The sequence below is a fragment of the Prionailurus viverrinus genome, chromosome A3, assembly GCF_022837055.1.
Source record: "Prionailurus viverrinus isolate Anna chromosome A3, UM_Priviv_1.0, whole genome shotgun sequence".
Lineage (NCBI taxonomy): Eukaryota > Metazoa > Chordata > Mammalia > Carnivora > Felidae > Prionailurus > Prionailurus viverrinus.
In genome coordinates, this window is record NC_062563.1 from 25082500 (window position 1) to 25108737 (window position 26238).

At 47.2% G+C, this 26238-nt stretch overlaps 1 protein-coding gene across 6 annotated transcripts in view; it reads right to left on the minus strand.

Moving 5' to 3' along the window:
• Positions 1–26238, minus strand: part of RALY (RALY heterogeneous nuclear ribonucleoprotein) — a 96109-nt gene that overhangs the window by 4625 nt on the left and 65246 nt on the right. For 2 of the 6 annotated variants that reach the window (XM_047851416.1, XM_047851415.1), the window contains 7 exons: positions 14982–15246; positions 13505–13577; positions 13264–13311; positions 11037–11203; positions 10201–10314; positions 9803–9993; positions 6977–7375 (listed from right to left, as the gene is read on the minus strand). In XM_047851416.1, coding sequence (XP_047707372.1) covers positions 6992–7375; positions 9803–9993; positions 10201–10314; positions 11037–11203; positions 13264–13311; positions 13505–13577; positions 14982–15237 — 1233 coding nt within the window. In that variant the 5' untranslated portion in view covers positions 15238–15246 and the 3' untranslated portion in view covers positions 6977–6991. Of the gene's footprint in view, positions 1–2335; positions 7376–8559; positions 8609–9802; positions 9994–10200; positions 10315–11036; positions 11204–13263; positions 13312–13504; positions 13578–14981; positions 15247–26238 lie in introns of those variants that run through there. The other 4 variants (XM_047851418.1, XR_007150702.1, XM_047851419.1 and 1 more) reach the window with 4 other exon arrangements.

Genomic DNA, 26238 nt, shown 5'->3' on the forward strand with positions numbered 1-26238 from the left:
TTAAAGTAGGCTCCACGCTCAACAACAGACTTAAACTCATGACCCTGAGATTTTGATTCACATGCTGTACTGACTGAGCCAGCCAGGCACCCCTCTGTTCTTTTAATTTATTAATCGAATATTCTTAAATAACTCTAAGCTATTCCTAAATATTCTTAAATAATCTGTTATCTAAGTGGCTAGCACTACCAAGTCCCAACTTTGTGCCAGTCCCTGTTCTAGCGCTTTCTTAATCAGCACAGCGACTCTTTGAGGAAGGTATACTATTCTTCCCATTTTATAGATGAGGAACAGAGACTCAGAAAGGATAAGCAACTTGCCCAAGAGGTTGTAGTCCCAGGCATTCAAGCTCCAGAGCCTGTGCCCGGCCTCTGCAACACTGCCTCTCTGCAACAATGTCATATGTTCAAAAGTGTTACCTGAATGCCTGCAGCAAAAGGCAGTCCCGGCCCTCCAGGAGCTTATAGTTTCGTGACAATAGGTGTGCTAATAATAATAACCAGCTGTAAATATAGTCTGGTAAGAGGGGTGACAGAAGTAGGGATGGCCAGAGCTAACTCAGGCCAGGAAGGTGACTAACTCAGGCCAGAAAGGCCAGATAATGAGCCAGATGAAGACAGAACATTCCAGGTAAAAGCAGCTGGAGCTGTAAAGACACAGAACCCAGATAGTTCCTTCCACAATTAGTTCTATGTGCTTGACAACAGGGGTCAGATTGGGAGATAGAAGACATTGAGTTAGAAAGAAAGGAAAGGGGTCTGGAGTTTACCCACTGGGCAGTGAATAAATGATGGTGCTAAAGAAGACAGACGTGGGAGGCAAGCATCAGGGAGACTAGTTGAGAGGTGACTTTTACAAAGTTCAAGTAAGAGAGAAAGAAGGGCCTAACCTAAGGCAATGAGATGGAGACAGATTAGAGCCAAGACATACCGAGGAAAAATTAACATGACTTGATGACTAGAGAGAAAATGCTGACATGGGTAACAGGTGGACAGTGGTGCCATTCCCAAGATGTGGACGCCTGAAGAAAAAGACTCGTAGCTGGGCAGGGCAGGCCTGGACTGTGGTGCTCTTGGGGAGCACTGAGTTAGAGATGGAGATAGGGAGGCATTACTGTGGAGTCTGAAGCCATTGGTTTGGTTAGCCAGGAAGCTGTATAGAAAAAGAGGGTAGAGAGGTTCGCATAAGAAGGAGGAGGAGCAGAGTACAAAGGAGGAGGAGAAAGCCAGGAGAGCATGCCGTCACAAGAATCAGGAGAGAAATTTCAGAGTCAGGTTGCGACAGGGCATGTGGGAAAGGACTGCCCAGGTGTGCATCCTGCCTTCCCCTCTTCCCAGGGGACATGTCATTTGGCACACTATTCAACCAAAGTTCATGATTTCCCAAACCTGTAACATGAGAGGAGTATCTCCAGCTCTAAGAGATTATTCTGAGAGTTAAATAATGTGATCCATGTTCAAGAACTAGAGCACCCAGAAATGCAAACATATATACATATATATGTTATATCCCTCTTTCTAAAGTCCAATGCTGCGGGGGGAGGGGGGGGCAGTGGGGGATAAGCGATGTATAATTAAGAACACAAAGGTAGGGGCTCCTGGCTGGCTCAGTGACTTAATCTCAGAGCCATAGCTTCAAGACCCACGTTGGGTGTGGAGATTACTTAAAAAAAATAAATAGGGGCGCCTGGGTGGTTCAGTTAAGCAACCTTGGCTCACAGTTTGTGAGTTAATCCCTGTGTTTGGCTCTGTGCCGACAGCTGAGAGCCTGGAGCCTGGGTCAGATTCTGTGTCTCCCTCTCTGCTCCTCCCCTGCTCATGCTCTCTCAAAAATAAACAATCAAAAAAAAATTTTTTTTAATAAAGTTAAAAAAAAAAACCCACAAAGGTAGATACTGGATTGAATTGTTTGCATATGCTCCATAGTTATTTGACTAAGCTACACATCCGATTTTAAAACTCTTTTTAAAACCCTTATGGGCAAGAATGAATGAGACAGTCTCTGGCCTTAAGACAGCTCCCTGTGTGGTCATGGAACTGAACACTGGGGTGGGCAGGGGGTAGAGGAGAAACGGCAGGTAGGTTTTAGAGGTAAAAGGGGGCTTATTGTTAGAAGGCACTAGGATGTGGACAAGAAATGGGGTCCATGTCAGAAAGTGGGACTGGGTGACCCTGTGTTCTGTGCACCTGGAAAAGCCAAACCCATGTACTTGCCCAAATAAGCCCTGGCTGCTGCACCTTTTTTATGAGGAGACCCTGATCATCTTGGCTCCCTCAGGAGGTAGACTGAGGCAGGGATTCAGGGAGGGGTATGTGTGCACCAGGGGTCCACTCACCAGTCAGAGGAAGCAGGTATCGTGTCCATCCATCCATACATGCAGGAGGGCCAGCTGGGCTTGCCCCACAGGCTTAGTGACCAGATGGACACACTGCTCTTGACTGCAGTAACTCTTTAGATGTAGGGGGAAAAAGCCTTCTTGTTATTATCTTCCTTTGTCTCCTTTTTATAATATTCTATTTAATGTTTAACTTTATATCTAATATTTAGAAATTAAATATTACATACATACTGAAATACACTTTGGGAAAGGGTGAATATAAAAATAAGAGAAAAGAAAATTATGGTCTGTTATTTTTTTTAAGAGAAAAATCACCTAAATCTGGATTAGGTGATAAGTGAACTCATTAGGTATTGTCATAATAACAGTGTGCTCTTTTCCACTTTTCAGATGAGGAAGATGAGGCTCAGAGAGGTTCACTGACTTATCTAAGGTATACAGCAAATAACCTGCACTGGAACTCAATTACACAAAGTCTATACTCTTAGCCCAGTCCCCCTAAAGTAGAGCAAACTACTTAACCTTTTGAGCCTCAGTTTGTGTTCAGATTATCTACTGATATATAACAAATCACTCTAAAACTTAGCTTAAAATGATGATCACTGATTATTATCCTTCATGGTGCTGGACTTTGACAGGCCTCAGCTAGGCAGTTCTGTCTTGGTTCTCAGTCAGTGGCTGGGCTGGAGTCATCCTGAAGGCTTCCTCATTCATGTCTGACAGCTGATACTGGTTATCAGCTGGAACTTAGGGCTGTCATGTCAGGCTTCTCCATGTGGCCTGGGCTTCACAGCATGGTGGCCGGGTCTCAAGACACAGAAGTAGAAACTACTAGTTCTTAACACAACTGTGAGACTGGCCTAGCATCACCATCACTGTATCCTACTGATTAGGGTCCAGATAAAGGGGAGAGGACAGAAATACCAGCTGTCAATGGGGCTAAGTTTTAGAACCTCCGCATCTATAAAATCTGTAAGATGGACATAACTGCACAATGAAGACCTGTTATTTTTGTCATGCCAAACTTCCCTTCTTCTAGCAGCAGAACTCCTATTTTCCTTTTGGGGATTCTTCCCTTTCCCTGTCCACACTCATAGGCCCTGTGGCCATGCTCTGCCATCACTTAGAACCTGAGAACAATGCTAAGAGAGGAGACCAAGCTGAAGAATAAAGAAATACATTCCTGATGACAACTCTTGAAGCCCTGCATCCACTGGGTCTGCATAACTGTATCTGGAACTTTAAATTGGTGAAACAGTAAACTTCCCCCTGCTTAAGCACATTTGAGTCCAGTTTCTACAACTTGTAACAGAAAGTTCATATTACATCCACCTAAAAGGTGGTTATAGAGATTAAATAAATGTAAAATGTGCCTTTTACACAGCACATATTCACAAGTTTTATTTACTGTTATTATAGAATAATCTTATTATAAAGAATGTGGCCATGGCTATAGGGATTTTTATTTGCCCAAAGTTAATCAATGGTCGAACTGGAATTCAAACCCAGGAAACCTAGATCAGAATCTTGCCCAGCTTTATACTCCGTATTTCTGTGGTCTTGTCAGATGGTCCACTGTAGAGTGTATAATGTCCTGATAGGATTAGAGATGACCTGGCCAGGCCTGGCTAATACTGAATGGACACTCATGTACTCTCATTTCAACTCCTCATCCATAAAAAAAAGCAAAAAACAAAAAAAAAAAACAACCCAAATCATCATGTTACTATTTCCTAGCTATCTAAAAACTGCTCCAAATCCTCAAAAAGCATTCCAGCAGCTGCTACTAAAAACATTCTGAGTCAGCACATGAAACGAGGCCTGAGAGAGATTAAAAACAAAATTGGGCCATATTTTGAGACTCCTCAAATTAAGAGTTTGGACTTAGCCATATGACTTGCTTTGACCAAAAGAACCTCGCAAACATGCCATGGGCAAGAACTTGGAAGAGCACTTGTACACTGGAGCTTACCTGGTCTGCCTGCTAGATTCTGGGTACATGTGGCCCACTTGCCCTGCTGCCCAGCCAACTCCTTAACAAGTGGGTGAGATTATCTGGGACCCATGGCCCCCCAGCCAATCTGCCAGCTCACTTCAGCCATATCATAGCCCAGATGAGATAAGGAGAACTGCCCAGCTGAGTGCAGCCCAAATTTCCAAGCCACTGAATCAGAAGGTAATAAATGTTTATTAAAAGTACTACATTTTGGGCTTGTTATACAAGTTAACTGATGATAAGAGGCCCATTTACTATCGCTGATCTAGGCCAACCCCTTGCACAGATGAGGAAACAGGAGACCTAGCAAGGAATAAGACTCGCCCTGCATCACAAACTATTGGCAGCAGTACAGGGAGAAAAGCCAATAAAACCACTGGTTGTGATAATTCCTTCAACAGCTGCCAAGATCACAAATGAGGCTTCAGATCTTCAAAATATCTATGGAATCATAGCCCTTTGGGTAGAATCTGGTATCCTATTTCTTCATCATCTCCTTTTGATTTTCAGAGGTTGAACAGATAAATGAAAACCGATGAGCAACGGAATGAGAGAGGACTGGGCAGATGTATGCAGCAGGGTTTTGTGGATGTGAATTTCCCACTCAAATCTTCCCAGGGGCTAAGTAGTTTAGGGCCTTTTGTGGGATGCCAGGGTGGGGATCTCCATCTGTCCAGGACGTCCTGGTGCTAGGGTGATTAGGCAGGGCCTCCTTGTAGGGCAGACATTTCCTGCCCTGGAAGGGATTTTCCCTGCTCTTCTGCCTAGCATACTACAGAAGCTCACAGCCCCTCCTATTCTACTTGACCCCAAACCTGAAAAGTGAGTGCCTCGGTCACTATTATGGCCATATAGAATCCGAAAATGTTATTACAGTGCAAGGGGCACAGAGCACTAGGCTCTGGAGACTCAGGAACATGGTGCCAGCCCTCAGTGTTAAGTCCACTAAGGCCTCAGCCTCTACCCTCTCTCCCCCTGCTGCCCAGGGTCCCTGACAGGCACACATATGGGGACTGTGAGCCCACCTGTGGAGCTGAAGCGCCAAAAAGGCAGAAACTTTGCTCCACATCACATTATGAGGCAATGGCTAAGCGAGGATGGGGGCTCAGCTGTGGGTCCAGAACTTGGGCTGCCTCAAGGGCGGGTTAATCAGGCCCCTGCACAGCTTGGGAATGCAGAGCCACACTCAGGCTTCAGACTGCTAGCCGGCCAATGACAGGCAGGAGGGGCTGCCCAGGGAGGCAGACACGAGACAACAAAAACTTCCCTGGGTGATTCCACACCCAGGGTGGCCTAGCTTGAACACTGTCTCGAGCCCAGCCTCTAGCCTCCACCAAAACCCGGGGCCAAAGTCTGGGGAAAGTTTGATGGAGACTGTTGTAGAACAGTTGGTCTGAAATTGGATTTTCAACAAGAATTCCAGCAGGCCCGACACTCTGAGGAACATGCAAAGACGACTGGAGAGCCCAAACCCCTTTCTGATGATGGGACCGAATTCTCGGTGTTGGGAAAGTTTGTCTAGAAGAGAGAATGAACAATTTTTGAAGAGCAGTAAGCTGAGAAGAAAGACTTCTCAGAGGTGCCTGACACTGGAACAGCAGCTTAATAATGAGTGGGTATCTCTCAGATGGAGAAAGGAGCAAGAGTACGTGCCAGACCAGGAGCAAAGCACGTTTCTGGGTGTCTGCCCACCAAAGCCCCACACCAGAGAGTCCAGACTAACTGACCACACCTTTGTCACCAGGTTCACAGGACTGGGGAGGGTACTTATATAACCTATGAGTGAATCAAAAAGATCCGCTGTGGCAGGTGATCCTCTCCTAGGAATTTGAACGCAGGGAAATTCGTCAACTTGTGGAGTAAAATTAGGACAGAAGAGGAAATTTGAAGGAACACTGTCAGTTGTCAGAGAACAAAGCAAACATCTAGACAGGCAGCCCAGAATAGGTACAGGGAAGCCACAGGTATCCTGATGCCAACTTCCTAATGCTTGAGGTTAATGGGAGTGAGGCTCTATGACTTGCTGCCTATGAGAGGGAAGGACTTGTTTTGTGTGGGGCAGGTGACAAAAGACAGGAGAGGCCAAAGTATACAGGATCATGTACAGGAGTTGGGAGTTTTGTCCCAACGGTGAGCTGTCAGGTAAGGGTTTTACAGGGAAGGGACATGACTCAGAAAAAGCACCATAGTGGCTAGTGGGAAATGGGGCAGGGAGAAGCCAGAGACTGGGAAGCTGGTGAGAGGACAGAGCCCAAGTGAAAAAACACAGCATCCTAAACTAGGACAGAGAAGAGAGGACGAGGCAGTTTCCAGAATCATCTTAAAGCTGGAAAAGACCAGACTAAATGAGAAGCTAAGACCTGAACCTACCACTGCCTAACCAAGTAGCTCATAATTGCTTGGCACTTCAGCCACCAAAGTATTCTCTTGGGCACTGGGACATCTGACCCTCCCCCAAGAACCCTACTGGCCATTTCTATTTCCATTTTAGCTGTGGAAACTAAGGCCTAGACAGCCCAGCAGTATGCACCCGAGACAATGCTCCCTAACCGGGAGAAGTGAAAGAGGAAAAAGAACAGGGTAAAGCAAACCAGACTAGACTCTTGGCATGAAGCAGACTAGACCAGACTCTGGCTGGGCAGGAGGACTAGGGTACCTTAAGAAAATAAATACAAACCATCCCATCTCAGAACAAGTTGGGATCCAATCTCTTTATTGTCAGGGTACCCTCCCCGTGACCCTCCCCTCTCCAAACCTATAGAAAAACCCCAAGCCTGGGAGTGTCCTGGGAGGGGAGGTAGAGTATAGGGAAACCTCTGTCCTCTGGCCTGGGCGGTGCCAACAGGGAGGGTGCGTGGGGAGGGGAGGCCGATAACTGCACCTGCAGAGGATGTGGCAGTGGCTGGGACGTGTGGGGGAGGAGGTGCCTGCTGCCAGCTCTCCTGGGACCCGCTGGGGGTGGTATCCAGGGGTGGGTGCCCAACATGAGGCCTGATACAGTGCACGCCCTTCTCCTGCCGCTGGCCGTTGCTCCTGTCAGGCTGAGAGAGAGAGAGACAAAGGAGAGACTGAGGCTGGCAGGAAGAGCCCCTGGGACCCATGATTACTAGGGCTGGGAAGACAAAAGGGCAGAACGGTGTTTACTGTTTGCGGACAGAGATGTGCCTGTGCTCTGGCTCTCGCCTCCTAATTTTCTGGCCATACAATCTTGGGTGAGTCTCTCCCCCTCCCTGAGCCTCCATTTCCTCACCTGAGCCCTGCACCTCATCTGAGAACTGGCTTCACAAGGTAAAACTTAGCTTCCTTGGTAAAACCAACCATGAAGCTCCAAGAGGATGGATTCCATATATACAATTTCCTAAACTGTCTGGGAAGCTCTTGCTGGTGGAGCACCTCACAAAATGAACGTGTCAGGTGTAAAGACACCTCTGAGGTCAAGGATTTCCTCCACCCAAGCCTGTCTTACCCTGAACACGACCCCCAAAGAAATGGGGCAGAGCAGGGGGGCGAGCACTGGCCAGAGAGTAGGCTGGGACGCCATACACCACTGGATTCAAACCTAGGCTCCACCGATTACCACCTTGGGATCTAGTGAGATATATGCTACCTCCCTGCCCCTTTCAGTGCCTCAGTTCCCATGTGTTACACTGATACAATCACAACCTTGCAGGGTTAAGTCCTAGCCCCTAAGCCTGGCACAAACATCACTTTGATGATGAACTGCTCCCTCTGCCTTACCATGCAGAGCTAGGACTATGGCCACAGGAGACTCCTGACCATCTCCCACATACCAAGGACCATCAGAACCCTGTATTTTGCTAAAGCTGTTCCCTCAGATACCTCTCCCTCAATCCTGAATAGGCTCAGCTAAGTATCAACTCTTCCACCACACCCCTATGGACACCCTGCCTCTACACCCCATCATCCTGCTCACACTGGGTGGTCATGGTTTGTGTCTTCCTCCACCAGACTCTGAACTTCTGAAGGGTGGAGCTGGACAACATGCCTCAGAGTGCACTGAGGGAACCCGTTCAGGGCTGGCCTGCCTAGCCCATCCATGGCTCCTGCTCTGACAGCCTAGCAAGTTCCTGCTACAAAGGAGCATGGTCAAATGGCTGACAGGATGGAGGGGCTGCCCTTGCTGGGCATAGCAAGACCCTGCCAGGTCTGCTTCATGGCATGCCTGCCACTTTTCTTCACCCCCTGTCCACCAGGAGCCCCATACCTGCTTACTGCAAGGCCCCATCCTCCGCGTCTGTGTCCTGGCTGTGCTCCTGATAGGGAGGAGGCAACAAGAGACCATACATCACTCACTACCAACTCTGAGTCATGCCCTGGGGCCCACTGCACTTCTGGAGACCAAACTCCGAAAGAGGGATGATTATGGGACCAGTTTCAACACAGCTGGCTTGGGATCCTGACAGGATGGTCTGAGCCCATCCCCCAGAAGAGAGACGGGACCAGTCAAGGGTGTTCTAGGTGTGGCAGGGGAGCACATTTCTACGTAGAAAGACCTTCTTAGACTGTAGCAGGTTGAAAGCCTGGTGGACGGGTGAGCTCCCTATCCTTGGGACAGCTAAGCCTTCATTAGGGCCTTTATGGAGACTACTATGCCTAAGAGAGTAAATGGGTCCAAAAAAGGAGAGACAAGCTAGGGACATAAGGAGGAGGATCTCTTAACTACAGTGGCCATGAGCCCATCTGTCTTCATGCCAGAACCCAGCACTGATGAAAAGGAGAAAGTCCCAGACCTAGTGAAGAAGTCAGGGCTCTAATTCTGGCTCATCCCCTATTAATTATAAGGCCCTGAGCAAGTTACTCTACTCCTCAGAGCCTCAGTTTCCTCACTGGCTAAAACGTGGGAAGAGTAGTAACTTTGCACAGTGCGACGCTGCTGTTGTTAAGGTTAAATAAAGTTAGAAACTACAGGGCCTGGTGCTCAGTGAGTGTCTATTAGGTAAACAAGTAGAAGGCACACAACAGTTATCATACATACTCAGAGTCTGGTCTACCTTCCTACTTGACATAAGCTCCTTGCCAATGACTTCCCAGCCTCACTCTGAAGGGTTCCAATAACAAAGAACTCCCTCCATGCCTCTCATGAGACAACGTGTTTTATGCTTAGGCAGGAATAGCTTTTAGAAAATCCTCAGGTAAAGTGGATACCCAACCTCCCTGAGGCTTCCCCAGGCAATCCTAGTCCTGCCCCCTGAAACTCTGCAGACTGTGCTCCCTGAAGCCCCTGACTCTTCCCTTGTCCAACCTGTATGGAAACCATGTCTAGAATGGGCCCTGACTCAAGAGAGGTCTACCCTGGTCCTCAGTGGGACTTCTGACTGGCAATTGAAATAGGTATCCCCCTTCCCAGGAAGAGGAAGGAGGGAGCTCAACAGGGACACTCAGCAGCTCAGAGGGTTCCCCCTTCCCCTGCTCCCCTCCTATGCACCCCTCCCCAGCTGTGCCCTCACCAGCTCTTCCTCGCTGTGTGTCAGCAGCCCCTCCTCATCGCCGTCGTCTCGAGCCTGTGCTTCTCCCTGGGGCGTGCCTGCCTCAGAAGCCGTGTCCTCTTGGGGGGCTGGTGGCCGGCTGCTGCCACCACTACTGCCCCCACCACTGCCACTGGCACTGGCACTGCCGCTGTCACCCTTCTTCTTGCCATCTTGAGGGGAAAGGGGTGGGAAGAGGGGAATAGAACTCAGCCTGGGGCAGCTGCCCAAGGCAGGATCTTAGCAGCAGCTAGGCCTCGGCATGGCGGATCCATGTGGCGTTGGAGGCCACAGCCCTTCTCTGCCCTGTGCGCTGACCTCCCCGCACTCTGCCCTGTGCCCCTGGTCCCCGAGCTGGGCAAGGACCCATGGAAGCTGACCTGGGTTGGCCTTCTGCTCCTCGGCAATCTGCTCCAAGCGGCCCAGCAGAGCATCGATGTTGGACTTGATCTGCGTCAGCTCTGTCTTGATGGTCTGCAGTTCACTGCTCTTTACTGGGAGCACAGGGAGTATACGTTGTCACCCAGGGGCTGGGAGCTTGACACTAACGTAAGATCCTCCCTAGTCCCATTCTGTCAACCAGGAAGGCAGGCCAGTGGCAGGAACTGTCTTCATCCATGGTTCTTTTGCCAGCAAAAAGGCTGGAGCTGCCCGTGGCTTCTGAGACTTTTGAGACCATGCCTATAGTAACCAGTCCACCCTTCTGCACCTGGATCTCTTCCCATGACCTCTCAACAATGAAAGGGACTGGAGATGGAGGAGAATGCAGGTGTGGCGTGCACCTGAGCAATCATGTGTTCTTCCTTATGTTAAATAGGGTGGTGCCCAGATTTCAAGGTGTATGGATGGATGTGGGTGTTTTACCATCAGATTTCCTGGGTGCCTGGCTGCAACATGTGTACACCAGAATGAATGTGCACACCAGCAGTGGGCCTGTGCAAACTTGTCCTTATTATAGGAAAGAGGACACCTTCTCCTCACTGGGCTCCATGTCACAGCACTGGACATTTCTGTGCCCAACCCAAGCCCCTCCTCCTCATAGGTCAGGCTTTTCCTCTTACAAATGCAGTAAGAATACTCACTTGGTTGTGCTAGAGCTGCAGAACTGTGGGAGATTTGTTCCTTCATCTATTTTCCAATGTAAAAATACATGATTCTATTATTTTGCTAATGAGAAAAAACAAAAAAGATCTAGGAAGAAGATACAGTCACTCACACTTGATCTTGGCTGAGCTGGTGGTAATGGCTGTGGAGCGGGCAAAGAGCTTGACGGGTATGGTGGTTTTGACACGCCGGACCAAGGGGACTGTGACCCGGGGTCGCTTCACAGGGACTGCCCTGGGCACTGGCACAGGTGACAGGCGGCCCCGATAGTCGAAGAGCCTGTAGGGGCAAATGGGCCAGAGGCTGCAGCATGGCCTGTGGCCACCAGAAGGCACTGCGACTCTAGACAAGCACGTGCTGGTGAAGGGCTGGGCAGCCTGTACTACACACCTCCACCTGCTCCCAACAAGCCCTGGGAGTGAAGAGGATGGGCTTCTGGCACCTTAAAAGCTGCTGGGACTCTCATTTCATCCACCTTTCCTACCAGTCAGGTCAGATGAGGGCAGGTGAGGTGGCAGGTGGTAATGGTTTCAACCCTGGTTCAAGGAAGGAGCAAACAGAGACCAGCCCCAGCAAAGAACCTTCCCCAGGTCCCCCTAACACCCAGGCCTGCCGGCTTCTGCTTCTGCTCAGTCAACTGCCACCCCAACCTCTGGTCAGAGTTTGCAAATGTCCCTAAAGCAAGGCAAAATTCCAGCTGGGAACAAAAAGATGTAGGAATAGGGAATCCCTAAGCCTGCCTGAGCTTCAGTTTTCCCAAAATCTGCTTAATGAGGATGACTACCTCAAATTCTGTGCCAGGCCCCCACCCTTCCCCACCCCAAGGCTATTGTGAGAGCAGGGCATGAGAAAACTTGGTTAAAAGCACACATGTTAAAAGGTGTGATAGGTGAAGGCCAGGGTACTGAGACTCTCAAACCAGGAGACTATGGCCTCAGAGGCATGAGGCTGGAGTCCCAAACACCTGTTCTAATTCTGGGCCCTCTTAATCACCCCAGCCCTCTTACTCCACTTCAGAGATGGAGGGGAGGAGATCCATTAGAATATCAAGGTTGGACAACCGATCAGATCCCTGGGCTCCCAGACTATGCTGTCCCCAGTGTCATCACCCAGCCCTCTCCAAGAGAGTTTCTCTTCCTGCTCATCAGTCAGAATTTCAATAGGCTGAGTAGGGGTATCTCCCACCACATCTGCTACTATTACCTTTCTTCAGGGAAACACAGCCCTGGGGTATGCTATGGAATCACTTTGGTGACAGCCAGGAAACATGCCATCACTAGACAATGCAATGCCCCATGGCTTGGCATTCCTTTGTTCAGGGAGCCCCTGCCCTGGGGTGGGGATGGCTGGAGATGGAGAGTCTCTGGGAATGGATCCAGTCCCAGACCCTGCATTTCTGCCCCTAAGGGGAGGGGGCGGCTCTGGCCTTGGTCAGAATCACTAACCACAGAATCCCAGAGCTGGAAGAGCCCTGAGGGATTACTTAGTGTAAACCCATTTTACAGACCGGGAGGGGATTTGCCCAAAGTCACACAATTCATTCAGTGGCAGAGCTGAGATTAGCACCCAGTCTTCTGACTGACTCTCAGGCTAGGGCACATTCCACTACACCGCACTGTCTCCTGAAACCATTCAGAGGTGAGAAAACCAAGGCTCAGAGAGGTTCTGTTCTTCCTGGACAGACTGAGGCAGGCAGGATGGAAAGGACGAAGGAAGGGAGAATTTTGGAACAGCCTCCATCATGATTTCCATTTGGGAATGTGGCTAGTGCCATAGAATGGAGCCCACAGCTCAAGGCTGGGGTCTGGGAAGGCTTGAGGGTGAAGGGATGGGCCACATAGCCTACCAGGAACTAATTCAGACCTCCAAAGGACTGCTGGCCTCCTGGCTATAAATGAAAGGCCAAGAGGTATTCATTGAGATTTTGAGGCTCCTTCCACCTGGCTGAGCACCTCAAATAGGTAAGGAGACTAAACAGCAGGAACATGAGGGCTCAAACTCCCTGCACCTACTCTAGTAACCTTTTCTATAATCCAATTTGCTATGGTTATCTGTCCCTTGCTGTCTAGTCCCACTGAGTCCCAACCCAGGATTAGGAGGTGGAAGGGCAGTCAGAATGGGAGACAGTGTGGGGTGGGGAACCTCTGACCTGGGCACCTGCAGAACTAGACCCTAGTTACAGCTCTGCCACCAACTTGTGGAACAGCCTTGGGCAGATGCCCGTCCACACCTCTGGGCTCCAGTTTCCACATGGAGGACTGAGTGGGCTACACCAGTAATCTCTCAGGACCCTTCCAGCTTGGCTTTTTCATGCCTGGGCACGCCCCTTCCCTGCTCACCTGTCGTAGAAGTCGTCCCGGTAGTAATCATAGTCAAAGCTGTAGCCACTGGGGAAACAAAGGGGAGAGGGCCGGGGCTTAGGGACAGCCACTCAGCCCACTCTCCACAGGCCCTCATCTCCAAACACCTCCCCAAATTCTAGGCTCGGCACACTGTCACCAACCAATGTTCACTCCCTCTGTGGAAAGAGGGACCAATCCCACCCAGATGGAGAGAGATAGAAGAGACAGAGCGCCCCACCTGTATATGGCAGATGCCGCTCTCTTTAGTCCCTTGGGTCTGTTGGGCTTGGGCTCTCCAGCCATGTTGATATCTGTGTGGAGAAAGGAGGCACAGTCAGATGCTGGCAGGGTACCAGGGAGCCCAAACACTTACACCTTCCTGCACAGTAGCAGCAATTTCTATGTGTGAGGGACAATGGACTCTCCTAACTAATACAACCAACAGAGGTCTTCACACATTAGACTCCTACCCACACATCACAGAGATATGCCTATTTACAAATTCGTATACATTCAGATGCACGCACGCTCACACACACATCACTCACACATACATGCCATGGACATCACACATGTAAGCATTCTCAAGCACACTGATGTAAGTAAGTACTTCAGATACATATCTTCACATACTTGTTCACATATCCAGGTAATCAAGTCACACACAAAAATAACATATAGACTCTCAAGTACACTGAGACTTGGCTCCGATGTCATATACATAACTGCCTATCTACAAATGAGCCACATTCAAGCAAATATTCTACCAAACATCTTTCTACCTAGAATGATGCTTAGCCTATGACAGGATCTCAATATCTGACAAATAAATATGCATATCTTCTTACACACACTTAGTACATTCTGACACATACACTTCACATATACACATTCTAAAGATGTGTTCACATATTCTCCACATGTTTAGTTACATCCACATATCACACATTCAGGAATACATCTATCAATATCCCTTTTTGAACATACATATACACAGAAGTAGGTGCACTGTACACACTCCACGGTAGACTACCACATGGCCACATCATATATACATAGCACCAAGGCCAAAGGCACCTACTTCACCTTGTGCTCCTAGCCCCTCCTCCCGGCTCTCATAAAGAGTTCCAACCTGGGGGCACCTGGGTGGCTCAGTCGGGTTAAGCATCTGACTCTTGATTTTGGCTCAGGTCATGATCTCATGGTTCATGAGTTCAAGCCCCGTGTCGGACTCTGCACTGACAGCATGGAGCCTACTTGGGATTCTCTCTCTCTCCATCTCTCTCTACCCCTCTAGAGAGCTCACTTGCTCTCTCAAAATAAATAAACTTTAAAAAAAAAAAAAAAAAGAGTTCTAACCTAAGACATCTGTAGCGTAATGTTACAGGCTATGCTAGTCCACTCTGTTCCATTTCCCTTAGGAATCTGCATTTTAACCAGAATCATAAAGCTTATCATTAAGAGTCACTATGAAAGCAAAGACAAGACAGAACCATTTTTGAGAAGCTTCTAAAACTCAACCCTGCATATTTTATAAATACTTAATTTATAACTTAAATATAATTTATAACTATTTAGTTATAACATTTCAGATAGGGGCAGGGTAGCAAGTAGTAGAGTAAGGGAAAAAGAAAGATCTAAGAGGGGAGCTGGAAAGTGAAGGCCAGCACCTGCTCAGGAGAATACCAGGAGCAGGGCCAAAGAGAGACGCTTACCCAGGGTCTGCCCGGCCAGCACCCGCCCATTCTCTCCCAGCACAGCTGCCCGGGCATGACGCTCATTGGCATACTGGACAAAGGCATAACCTTTGTGCACAGAACAGCCGGCTACACGGCCATACTTGGAGAAGATGGTCTCTACATCTGACTTCTTCACCACAGCTGTGTTGAGGTTTCCGATGAAGACTCGAGAATTGATAGACTTGGGGTCATTCTTGTTGGTTACGTTGCTTGTCTGGATCTTCAAGGACATGGTGGCCACCTAAAGAGAGAGAGAGAGAGAGAGAGCCACTGTGAGACTGGGTCTCCCAGTTGGGCTCAAGGGCTACCCATGGCCCAAATCCTAGCTAAACTGGATTGCTCTGTGCCCTGCTACATACACACAACCGTACAGCATTCAGCCTCCCCTTTAAACATCTCACTGGGATGCTGACCTCATGGCCAGGTGTTTTATATATGTTCTCTCATTTGGTACTGACATGATACGCAGAACCAAGACGTTTCACAAGGGAGAAAATGCACAGTCAGAGGTCACAATGCTAGTGAGCAGCAGGGCTGGGATTTGAACCCTGGTCTGCTGGACTCTAATTCTTTTAAACCCATTCTTTAATGCTTATCTCAAATGTTACACCATGCAGGATCTAAATCTGAAGACCTTCCATAGTTTTTCTTCTGTTCCTTCAATGTATAACCATGGTGAGGAAGTCATATGGTAACTGCGGGTAATACCTGCTCTAGAACACCACCACATTATGAAAATTGCTCAGTTTGATGCAGACACTGACCTAGTTATGGCTGTCTTTATTGGTACCAACCATTTTTAAAAAGGTGAGTGAAATAAGCCTCACTGAGCACTCATGGCAGGCTAAGGGTGGCAGGCAAGATTGAGTAATCACAAGACTCCATTAAATATTATTACTATTATTCATATTTTACCAGAAATAGACTCTAATAAGTTCTTTGACTTGTCAGAAACAGGCCAGTTGGTCCCCACAGCCCATTTTTTTCATCTCTATCACTCTCCTTCCCAGAGCTAAAGCCAATTTAAATATTATAGTTAAGTCAGCATATTATCTATTTTTATACTAACTCATTCAAATTTTGTTGTTTGCTTAGAGATAATATTGTACCTACACTTCACTCTCTACATCCTGGCAATGTCTTCTACCCCAAGGGGCCATATAAATCTCTCCTACCCCCAACCCTGGACATGCTATAACAGAGCACAGGCTCCAGAGGAAAAGGTAAAGGAGGCTTGATGTCAGTAGGAAAAGTCTAACAGTAAGTACTGGCATTTCTACTTACTGGCCCAGACTTCTCTGCTCACTGGCATGGGTTTGTACAAATCCCTTTGGAACCTTCCTATCTCAATACCCCATTGTAGAGCTATCACAGAAGGTGCTGAAGACCTTAAGCAGTATGTAAAAAAAACCAAAAAACCTCTCATCAACCTAGGCTAACTGTAAACACCTGCTCACAAAGCTAATATTTTGGGGGCAGAGGGAGCTTCTTTTCAGGGAATTAGAGCAGAGCTAAGTATAGGCAGAGAAAGCGCTATCTTTTGTTCCACTACGGTAAGAGACCCTTTTCTCTTCAATCCTCCCAGTCTGGAAGCTGGCATGTTCTGACCAGCAGATGGCACTCACTGCAAGGAAACCATAGGCTGGACCTGAGAATGAATAAATTCTGAGGAAAAACCTACTCCTACCTAGGGTAGGCTTGCAGTAGCTTGATGGATATACTGAAGTCAAGTGTGTGCCATCCTAGGTAAAGGACAGGGGCTGAGAGGGCACTGCTACTGATGAAGGAGCTGGTGCCAGCTTTGGAAAGGGCCTGGAAAGGATTCTTTGGTGCTCAGTTTACTTTTACGTCCAGTCATCATTTATTAAGCAGTGAGGAACATAAAAGATATTATCCATGAAAACACTTAACATAACGTCCATGTGCAGCAGAAAATGCTCCATGTATGTGGGTTCCCTTGCCCACCACCCCCCGCCCAGTCCTCTGTGATAATCCCTCGCCTAGCTGGATGACAAGCCATTCGAAAGTTAATTCTTCATCCATCCATGGATATATATAAGAAGTTTGTGGGGCTCCTCCACAGGCATCAGATAACTCTCCTGGTTGGTTCAGCTCAGAGAAATGAAGTTTGGGCTCAGGGAGAAGCCACCTGCTGTGGCTGAAGGGAACCAACCACTGGCCTGGGTTGTAGACCAAGATGGAAAGAGAAGGGGGGCGATGGTTCAGACCTGTTGATGTCTACTACCTCTGCCACTGACCTGGCATGGGCATAACAGGTGCTGGGCTCCCTCCTACCTCTGGCAAGAGCCTCTAATACCAACCACTGAGCAGGAAGCATTTGCTGAGCTACTATGTTTAGTTCTACAGCAGGATCAGCATTCACTGCTTGGCTGGTGAGAAGTTCTTCAGGTTTGGCAGTACTCAATCTTTTCTCTCATCACTTGGGGTTTGGGACAATGTACATAAAAGGACTTTACAAACAGTGAAACTCTTTATAGGATCTATTAATTACGCTCTGACTAGTTGAATTCCTCTGTTCTGACAACACTGCCCAACACTGGTAAGGCCCATTCTAGATGGAGATGAAGGTCAGACTGGAGCACATTCTGAATAATGTCAAGAAAAGGCTGACAAAAGCCATGTCACACAAAGGTTAGTATAAAAGGGGGACATGAATGCATGTATAAAAGCATAAAAGCCATGTCACACAAAGAGGGACACGTATGCGTATGGCCAGGCTGGGTGAGGAATCTGCAGGGCCATGAAGAAATGTCCATCTGAAGCATGCTCCAGGCACCAACCCCTATACTCCACCCACTCCCCCACCCCATCTAATCAGCCCTTAATCTGCTTTCAAGGCCTATACACTCTTCCAAGGGAAGGCTGTGCTGCTACTGTGCATACTCTCTAAGCCCAAAGGAATAGCTATCTACAGGAATATGGAAAAGCTTCAGTGTCTAAACACATGTTTATGAGGCTCCTCAAAGTGAGGGACCAAGTTGCGCTTAGGAAATGAAAAGGTGCCCAGACCAGTTCTTCCAGAACTGCTAGGTTCAGGTACAGAATATCAAAGAGTCAAGAATTCTAAATTCAGACATAGTCTTCCAGGTTGTTACGAACCTAACAATTTGTTACCTTCACTTATAACCTCCAAACAAATATTTAGACATATGGCATGTAAGTCTCCACCTGTACTCTTGTCCTGTCCTGCAAATGGTAGAGGCAGGCCTGATGAAGGCTTGGGCACAGTAAGTGCCCAATAAGAATTACGGAGGAAGCAATAAGAATAATGTCCCAGGAGGTGCTGAGAAGGGCTAGCTGTAGCCCTAAGTATGTATGGCCAGGGCTGGCGGGGGGTCCCCCAGGTATCTCATTAAAACACTAGAGTCTCTGACCCAAACACTCTCCTACCCCCTGCAGACCAACCATCCCCAATTTAATACTCCCCCCACAATTCTTTCTTGGTTCTTCCAGGCTTCCCCCTAGCTTAGAGTATGAGCCTTAGTAAATATTGACATCCTATTCAGCAGAAGCTGCTTGATTTGATAAGCTATTTCCCCAAGCCAAGCTCTGCCTCACAGATTAGCTGTGTAATTGAGAGCAAGGTGTCTGCAGCCCCCCAGAGGCCCCATGTTTAGCAATGAGCCAAGGAGAGTTGGGTAGAAGGACGGAGCCAAGGAGAGTTGGGTAGAAAGATGATTCTTCGTGGTGGTGGGAAGAGGAAGTAGGGACCAGACTTCTTCACAGAAACTTCTACAATGTCAGATTAGCAGGGGCTTCAGTGAACATGGGGTTTATATACTCTCACCCTGAGGAACAGAGGGGAATGGACTTGGCCACAATGCCCCAGCCCATGAGTGGCAAGGCCGAGAACCCCATTAGTCCTCCAAGTTCTTAAATTCCATCTTTCCTTTGGGCTGGTGAAAGACTGCCCCTCAGGACAGTGAGGGGCTGGGAAGGGGCAGATATGCTATTAGAGGAAAACTGGGGACTGGCTCCCAAGTAAGGGTCTTGACCTTTACCTGCTGGTGAAACAACTGCTGCATAAAAGCCAGGCCCTTAAGCTAATTAAAACCCACCAGAGACACAGGCTTTGAAATGCAATTTACAGCTCAAAGGGATGGGCTCACTTCTCCAAGCTAGTAAGAACAGAGGAAATTTGGCAAAAACAAATTGTTTTTCCCAGTTGAAACATTTCAGATGGAAGCTATGTTTTAGAAGCCAAGAACCCAAGCTTGAACATGTGGTCAAGTGACAGGGCTTTGTAAAGGTAGAAATACCCTAAAACGTATGACGACCCCTGAACTCTGGGTAAATGAGACCCCCAGACAACCATGAAGGTAAAAAGAGCTTCTGACTCTATATGTGCCACTTTATTTAATCCTCACAACAGCTCTGTGAGGTGTTTTAAATAGGGGAATGAAGACTCAGGCCAGGTTATTGGTTAATAGAGCAAAGTTGGAACTGGAACCCAGGTCTGTTTGACTCCAAAAGCCTATTCAAAGAGATGTCTTGGATACTGATTGCCAAGGTAAGGACTTTAAAGGACTTTCATGAACAAAACCAGTTTATGTCCTTGATCCTGATGTTGTTAGTTCCATTTTATAAATGAAAAGCTGAGGCTCAGCAAAAGTAAGTGACTTACTTAAGGTCATCCAGCTAGTAAAGAGAACAGCTAGGGGACTAGAATCCAGGCTGCTACACACCACTGTTCCACCAACTGTCCCAAGGCTCTGACTCTGCCATGTCAGCCCTCATAATCCTGGCTATCAGGATCAAATTTAGTCTTCAGCCTAACCTCTGAGGCACTTAGCCATCAGAATGCCCACTGCCTCAATTCTATAAATCCTACCTGGTACTGCATCTCTTCTTCAAGCACTAATTTCAAAAGAGGAGCTGCTGGTCTTGGTCCTGATGCCTCCCAGTGCCATTTACAGCCTCTGTCTAGGCCAGCCCTGCTTGACACTTCTGGTCTCATTCTCCAAAGTGCAGATGAGGGTCACACCAGCCTGTGGCCAGACCTCTGCCCTTAGATAACATTAGGGATATGAGAATGATTTTGAAGGAAAATAGCTATCAGTGATGGTGAGGTTATTTCTGGAGAAAGCCAAGCAATTAGACTGATCAGTGCCCAGGGCCTCCTTGGTCCAGAGGCCAGAGGCTCCTGGTTAACAGGCGGCCAAGGATGACAGAACATCTATTAATCTCATTCAACTCACCAGGCCCCAGCTCATTAGCATTGCCCAAAATGATAATTACTGGTCAGAGAGGACTAATTTCCCAAGGAATGCTCTTTAGTTCCTGACAATTCCCACTCCCATGAGAAACTCCAGTTCCCAGGATGTGAATACTGAGGGCTCCTAGAATGGGTGAGAGTATAAGGAGTACTCTCCTTGTTCAGGAGGCCTGGCCCTGGGCTTTGTTGTTCTTAGTCATATGACCTGCAACAAGTCATATAATTTCTTTGAGCCTTATCATCCTTATTCTGAAAACAAATAATCTTTGTCCTGATTACCTTTCAAATCTGATATAAAATCAAATACGCTAATCAGTATGAAAGTGCTCTGTTGCATCTGTAACATACTATAAAAGGATAGAGGATTATAGCTATTATTACCCAACTCCTAACCCCTTCACCCATTCAACAAACATTTCTTAAGCATTCCCCTCTGTGCAGGCACTATGGAAATGCTGGGGAAGAATGCTCAAGGGCACTATCTTCTACTAGCTTTTCAACAAAGCCCTCTCTCCAGGAACCTGTTTCTTAACTGTTTCCTAATAACAAAGGAAAGAATGCACCTGAAAGAGCAGAAATGGCACAGGCCCTGGAGTCAGACAGGAATGAGTTCCAATTCCAGCCCTACAATTTATGAGATGTAAACTTGGACATGTCCCTTAAACTCAGTAAACCTCAGATTCCTCAAATGCAAAATGGGAATTATACCAACCTCCAGGATTGTTAGGATCAGAGATAACATGTACAAAGTGCCTGATATAATGGTTAAGACCAGTAGGTATTTACATAAGAAACTCAAATGCTCTAGGCCCCATGAAAACAGATGAATCTAGCCCAGCAGTCTAGATCATCCACATTCCAGCCCTACGTTCTTTCCATCTGTCATCTCCCAGTGCTCCATACTCTGCCTGAGTGAGTCAGGGGTAGAGGGCCTACGCATACTCTCTCCCTTGTCCCAGTGTCTGGAACTAAACCTAGAAATTTCATAAAGGTGCTTCCACCCATGCCTATCAAATCATACTATAAGGGGCTGGGAGAGGAAAGAACGCTAGCTGGGAGGGGTTTGGGGTTTAGGCCTTGCTGAACCAGTGACTCACTCCTCAGCTATACCATTAGGTCTCTATTCCTAAACTATAACATTGGTAACAGCATCAAACAGGCCCTGAGGGGAGACCCCAAAGCAGACAGAAGCAGGGCTGGGGCCTCAGTCACCTTTCCCCACAGTGTTGTCTGGGTATCTTGTACCCTAACTCTACCCCTGATTGTGGCCTTAGGCTGAGGCTTAGCATCTGTGACAAGCAGTCCTTATAGCTATAGGGAAGAAAGGCAGCAAGGAGTGGGTAGGTAGAACCCTGGCCCTATAATCCCCAATACTAAATTACAGTTAGGAATCTAAAAATAATTGTCAACCTCTTCATTTTTGCCAAAGAAGTCCTCCAAACACTTACCTATGCATTCAGTCATAATTACAGCTACCAAATAGTCAGTACTCATTCATAAGTGAATAAGGCCAACTCATTCATCCAGGAATTGGTCTGGTACCTGATCTCAAGGAACTCCCAGTCCATCAGGGTACATGCACCATGACCATCAAGCACATGTGCCCTGGGCTGGAGTTCACTGCTCCAGAAGCTGCCCAAACAAAGCAGTCTGGGGTATCAGAGAATGGGAAGGAGCATCATAGAAGTCTCCACAACAAGAGAGTATGTTTAAGGCTAATTTCAACTGGGTGGTGACATGGGGAGAGGCTCTGCTTGGCAGGAAAAACTGCAATAACAATGTACAAAACATGCCGCTTTTTCCTCTTTGCTCCCCCTTCAAGTATATGCAAGGCAGGGCTGGAAATAAATGTTTGAAATAGAATTTCTTCAGTGCTGCTTCTTCCTCCCTTGATAGCTGCATACCAATTCTTGTCTTGGGGAAGAACAAAAAGGAAACACACAATTTAATATGCAGCAGCTTTATACCAGGCATTGTGCTGAAAATTTTACAGGCATAATCTCTCATAATCCTGACCACAACCCAGTGAGATTAAGTATCATCTCCACTCTTCAGATGAAGAAACTAAGGTTCAGAGAACTTAAATAATTTGTCCACAGTTACATTTAAGTGGCATGATTAGGATAAAAAGACCCTAATCTTAATCTGGTTCTGAAGTCTGTGCTCTTCCTAATCCACTAGACTGCTCCCACTGACTTCCCCTGTTCCCATAGAAGACTGATTCTGGCTTTGCTGCTGATGTGCCACATGATGTTGGGTTTTGGAGCATGTGACCATAAAGGGCCCCTTTAGGGCTAACCATGATAATCATTACCAACACTTCCTGAGCACTTACTACTGCACTCAGTCTTCTGCTTCAGGGTAGGTGATGGTATACATTGTACTCATTTCACAGATAAGGAGACTAAGGGTTGGAACTTAGTCCTACACTAGCCAGGAAATGGCAGAGCTGCAATCCATCAGTCTGAGACTAGAGCTGTGGTGCTCTTAACCTTGGCCCAAAATGGCTTCATGCTAGGTGTGCCCTGTACCAGCCAGGAGGTCAGCTTCTAACACTCTCTGGCCCTCTGGGCATAAATGCATGGGGTCTTGCTGAGGGCATACTCTCAAGTCCAAGAACCTGCTGGACAATAAGCACCTGCTGTAAGCCGGGGCATGTTCCCCCTCCCCTTTCTACACCTTAAGGGGCTGGCTCCTCACAGTGATAATGTGGCAAGATTAGTCACTGCTTGCTGTTGGTTGATTAGAGCTATTCTTTTCTGTAAATGAAGTTTAAAAGTCATCAAAGGGTCTGTCAGCTGTGACTTATGAGCCTCTTTCCCGCAGGGAAGTCAGGCAGTGACAAATGCTCCTCTCGTCTGCCATCCATTAAAAGTCGGAAGGTGCCATGTTCCAATTACTAGAGACCCCGATGGAGCTCATGGAAAACCCTGTTCCAGGCTGTGGCCATTATTCAGGTCTGGCAGGGCTGCCAGCAGGGTTACCCTAGGCCCAGGCCCCACTGGGTAAGAATGGAGTAAGAGCATGTTTCTGACTTTGTGAGCCAGCTCTTACTATCCTTTGTGTTATCCCTGGTGGGTTTATCCTAGACACACTTCACAAATGAGTCAAAACATGGACACCACGTGGGCTGTCTCAAAGTACTAGGATCAAGACTGCCTAGACAAACAGACATGAGGAAATAGAGGTATGCTACCAGGTGGAGAAGGTAGGGAATAGGATGCTGAGAAAGGAGAGACGATAAGGTACCTAAGATGTTCAGACTGAGAGGATCCTTACAGATCATCTAATGTCATCACTGCCTCAGTATTCAATACTCATTACATGCCAAGTCCTGTCCAGCTAAATGCTGAGGAACCAGATGAATAAAACATAGTCCCTGCTACTGAAAATAGATGAGATACTTAAGGTCTAAAGAAGTGACTTGCCCAAGGTCACAAAAATAAGTTAGGGTCAGTGGTGGAATGAGAAAGCACGTCTCCAGACCTCCTGTGAGGTAGAAAAAGTAGAGTGACAGGGAGCCCTCTCCTCTGTGTCAGGCTTTTCATCCAGAACATGCCATAATGGTTACAGTGCCAGCTCTTGGGGCTCCTGGCTGTCTCAGTCTGAGAAGCATGCAACAGGTAAGTATTATCAATCTCATTTTACAGACAAAACGGTACTTCTCAAAATTGTGACGAAGAACTACTTTTTTTCTTTTGCTTTTTAAACTTCCAATCCATTGCAGACAAATACATTTGTCAAATGCAATAAAAAAGTCAAATTACTAGTTTCTGGGCACTTACTCTCCATCTCTAGACTTTTCACAACCCCGCAAGAGTTGTGGACCGGCATCCACTCAGCACGCTACCCTGGAAGCAACTCTCACCCGTCTTTGTCAACCTCCATGGAAACCAAAGCAAAGAAAGAAGAGTTTATTTTATTTCTTTCAAGTCCTTTAGCCCAATTCTTTTAGACTTCAGTATTAGACCAATTTACAAAAACTATCCTAACCTTTTTGCTTCCATCAAGAAAGAGAACAGGGTAAGCAGGCCAAGGGTAAGTTTAAGGACTTGCTACCAAATACTTCAGGTAATTTATCTTGGTCATCTACTCTAGCTCATATTATATCCTTCAAGGGAAGATGATCTAGGCTGTCTGGGACTTTAACAGCCTTCCTGAGGCCTGGGGATATGAGAGGATGGTATATTCCTGAAGAGGCTGGTACTTCTGGACCTTCTCTCCCTCGACACTAGACTACATTAAGAAACTAGGCAGGAGGGGCGCCTGGGTGGCGCAGTCGGTTAAGCGTCCGACTTCAGCCAGGTCACGATCTCGCGGTCCGTGAGTTCGAGCCCCGCGTCGGGCTCTGGGCTGATGGCTCGGAGCCTGGAGCCTGTTTCCAATTCTGTGTCTCCCACTCTCTCTGCCCCTCCCCCGTTCATGCTCTGTCTCTCTCTGTCCCAAAAATAAATTTAAAACGTTGAAAAAAAAAAATTAAAAAAAAAAAAAAAAAGAAAAGAAACTAGGCAGGAAAAGGGGGCATGTGTAACTTCCATAGTCTTGTATCATGGCTGCTTACACAGTAGTCTTCCCTCTCCTTAAAAGTAAGAGTTTCTTAAAAGTAAGATTGACAGATTCATTCCTGAATGCCACAATATACCGAAGAGTATGACTGGCTGAAGCAGATGAGCAACCAAGACACAATAGTGTACCTTGAATCTTGCAGGTGCATGGCCAATTTATCATCACTGTACAAAAGTTTGTTCTAACTGAGCATATGTGGTTAGCCTATCTTTCAGCACAACCAAAAATAGGGTGGGTCATATGATGTGGTGTAGAAATGAGTATAACCTGCTGCTGTGAGGAGGAGACTGTCCTCAAGCAGGAGCCAAAGCCTGCATGTTTATTCCCACATTAAGAGGCCAGGTAATCTGGTCAAGAGAGCAACTTCTCGGGGCACCTGGGTGGCTCAGTCGATTGAGCATCCAACTTTGGCTCAGGTCATGACCTCAGTTTGTGAGTTCGAGCCCCACACTGGGCTCTGTGCTGACAGCTCAGAACCTGGAGCCTGCTTCAGATTCTGTCTCCGTCTCTCTTTCTCTGCCCCTCCCCTGCTCTCTCTCTCTCAAATATAAACATTTAAAAGAAAAAATTAGGGGCGCCTGGGTGGCTCAGTCGGTTGAGCATCTGACTTCAGCTCAGGTCATGATCTCATGGTTCACAAGTTTCAGGTCCACGTCAGGCTCTGTGCTGACAGCTCAAAGCCTGGAGCCTGCTTTGGATTCTGTGTCTCCCTCTCTCTGCCCCTCCCCAATTCATGCTCGCTCGCTCTCTCTCTCAAAAATAAACATTAAAAAAAAATTTTTTTAATTTAAAAATAAAAAAAAAAAAAAAAAAAAGCAATTTCTGAAGCCAAAATGTCTTCACTCAGCCACTGCACTAGCTGTGTGACACGACCTTTGGGTAGTGTCTTAGTTCTTTATGCTTCAGTTGGCTCACCTGTAAAATGGGGACAGCAATATCTGTGGGGCTGCTGGAGGATAAAATGTATGTGTTTACAACAGTATCTGGTACATTACAAAGTATGCAAATATTAGCTACTGCTGCCACTATTGTTACCTTGTAAGTATCAAAGGGAAGGTGGTGAATTCTGCTGTGATAATGTCACCCAGAATTGAACTGTGATGAAGGAAGGAATACTCCCAGAACTAAACTGTGATGAAGGAAGGAATACCATCACTGTGGATGCAACAGTCTCTTCAAGCATGTCACAAAATTCTAGTATTTGGAAATGTGTAGGAATCAAGGAGTAGGCACTTAAGTGTTGAATGAATAAATGAGTATCTAGAATAAAGCAGCTCCCCACCTTCCAAGAAAACACAACTGGAGAAGGGGGTCAGGAAGAGGTCCTTTCCTAAGTAAAAGTTACAAAAAGCCTCTTTGTACCTCAAAGACCCAGAAGGCAGGTTGGGCTCCTCTTCTGGGCAATAGGGCCCCAGGGGCCGAATACTGCAA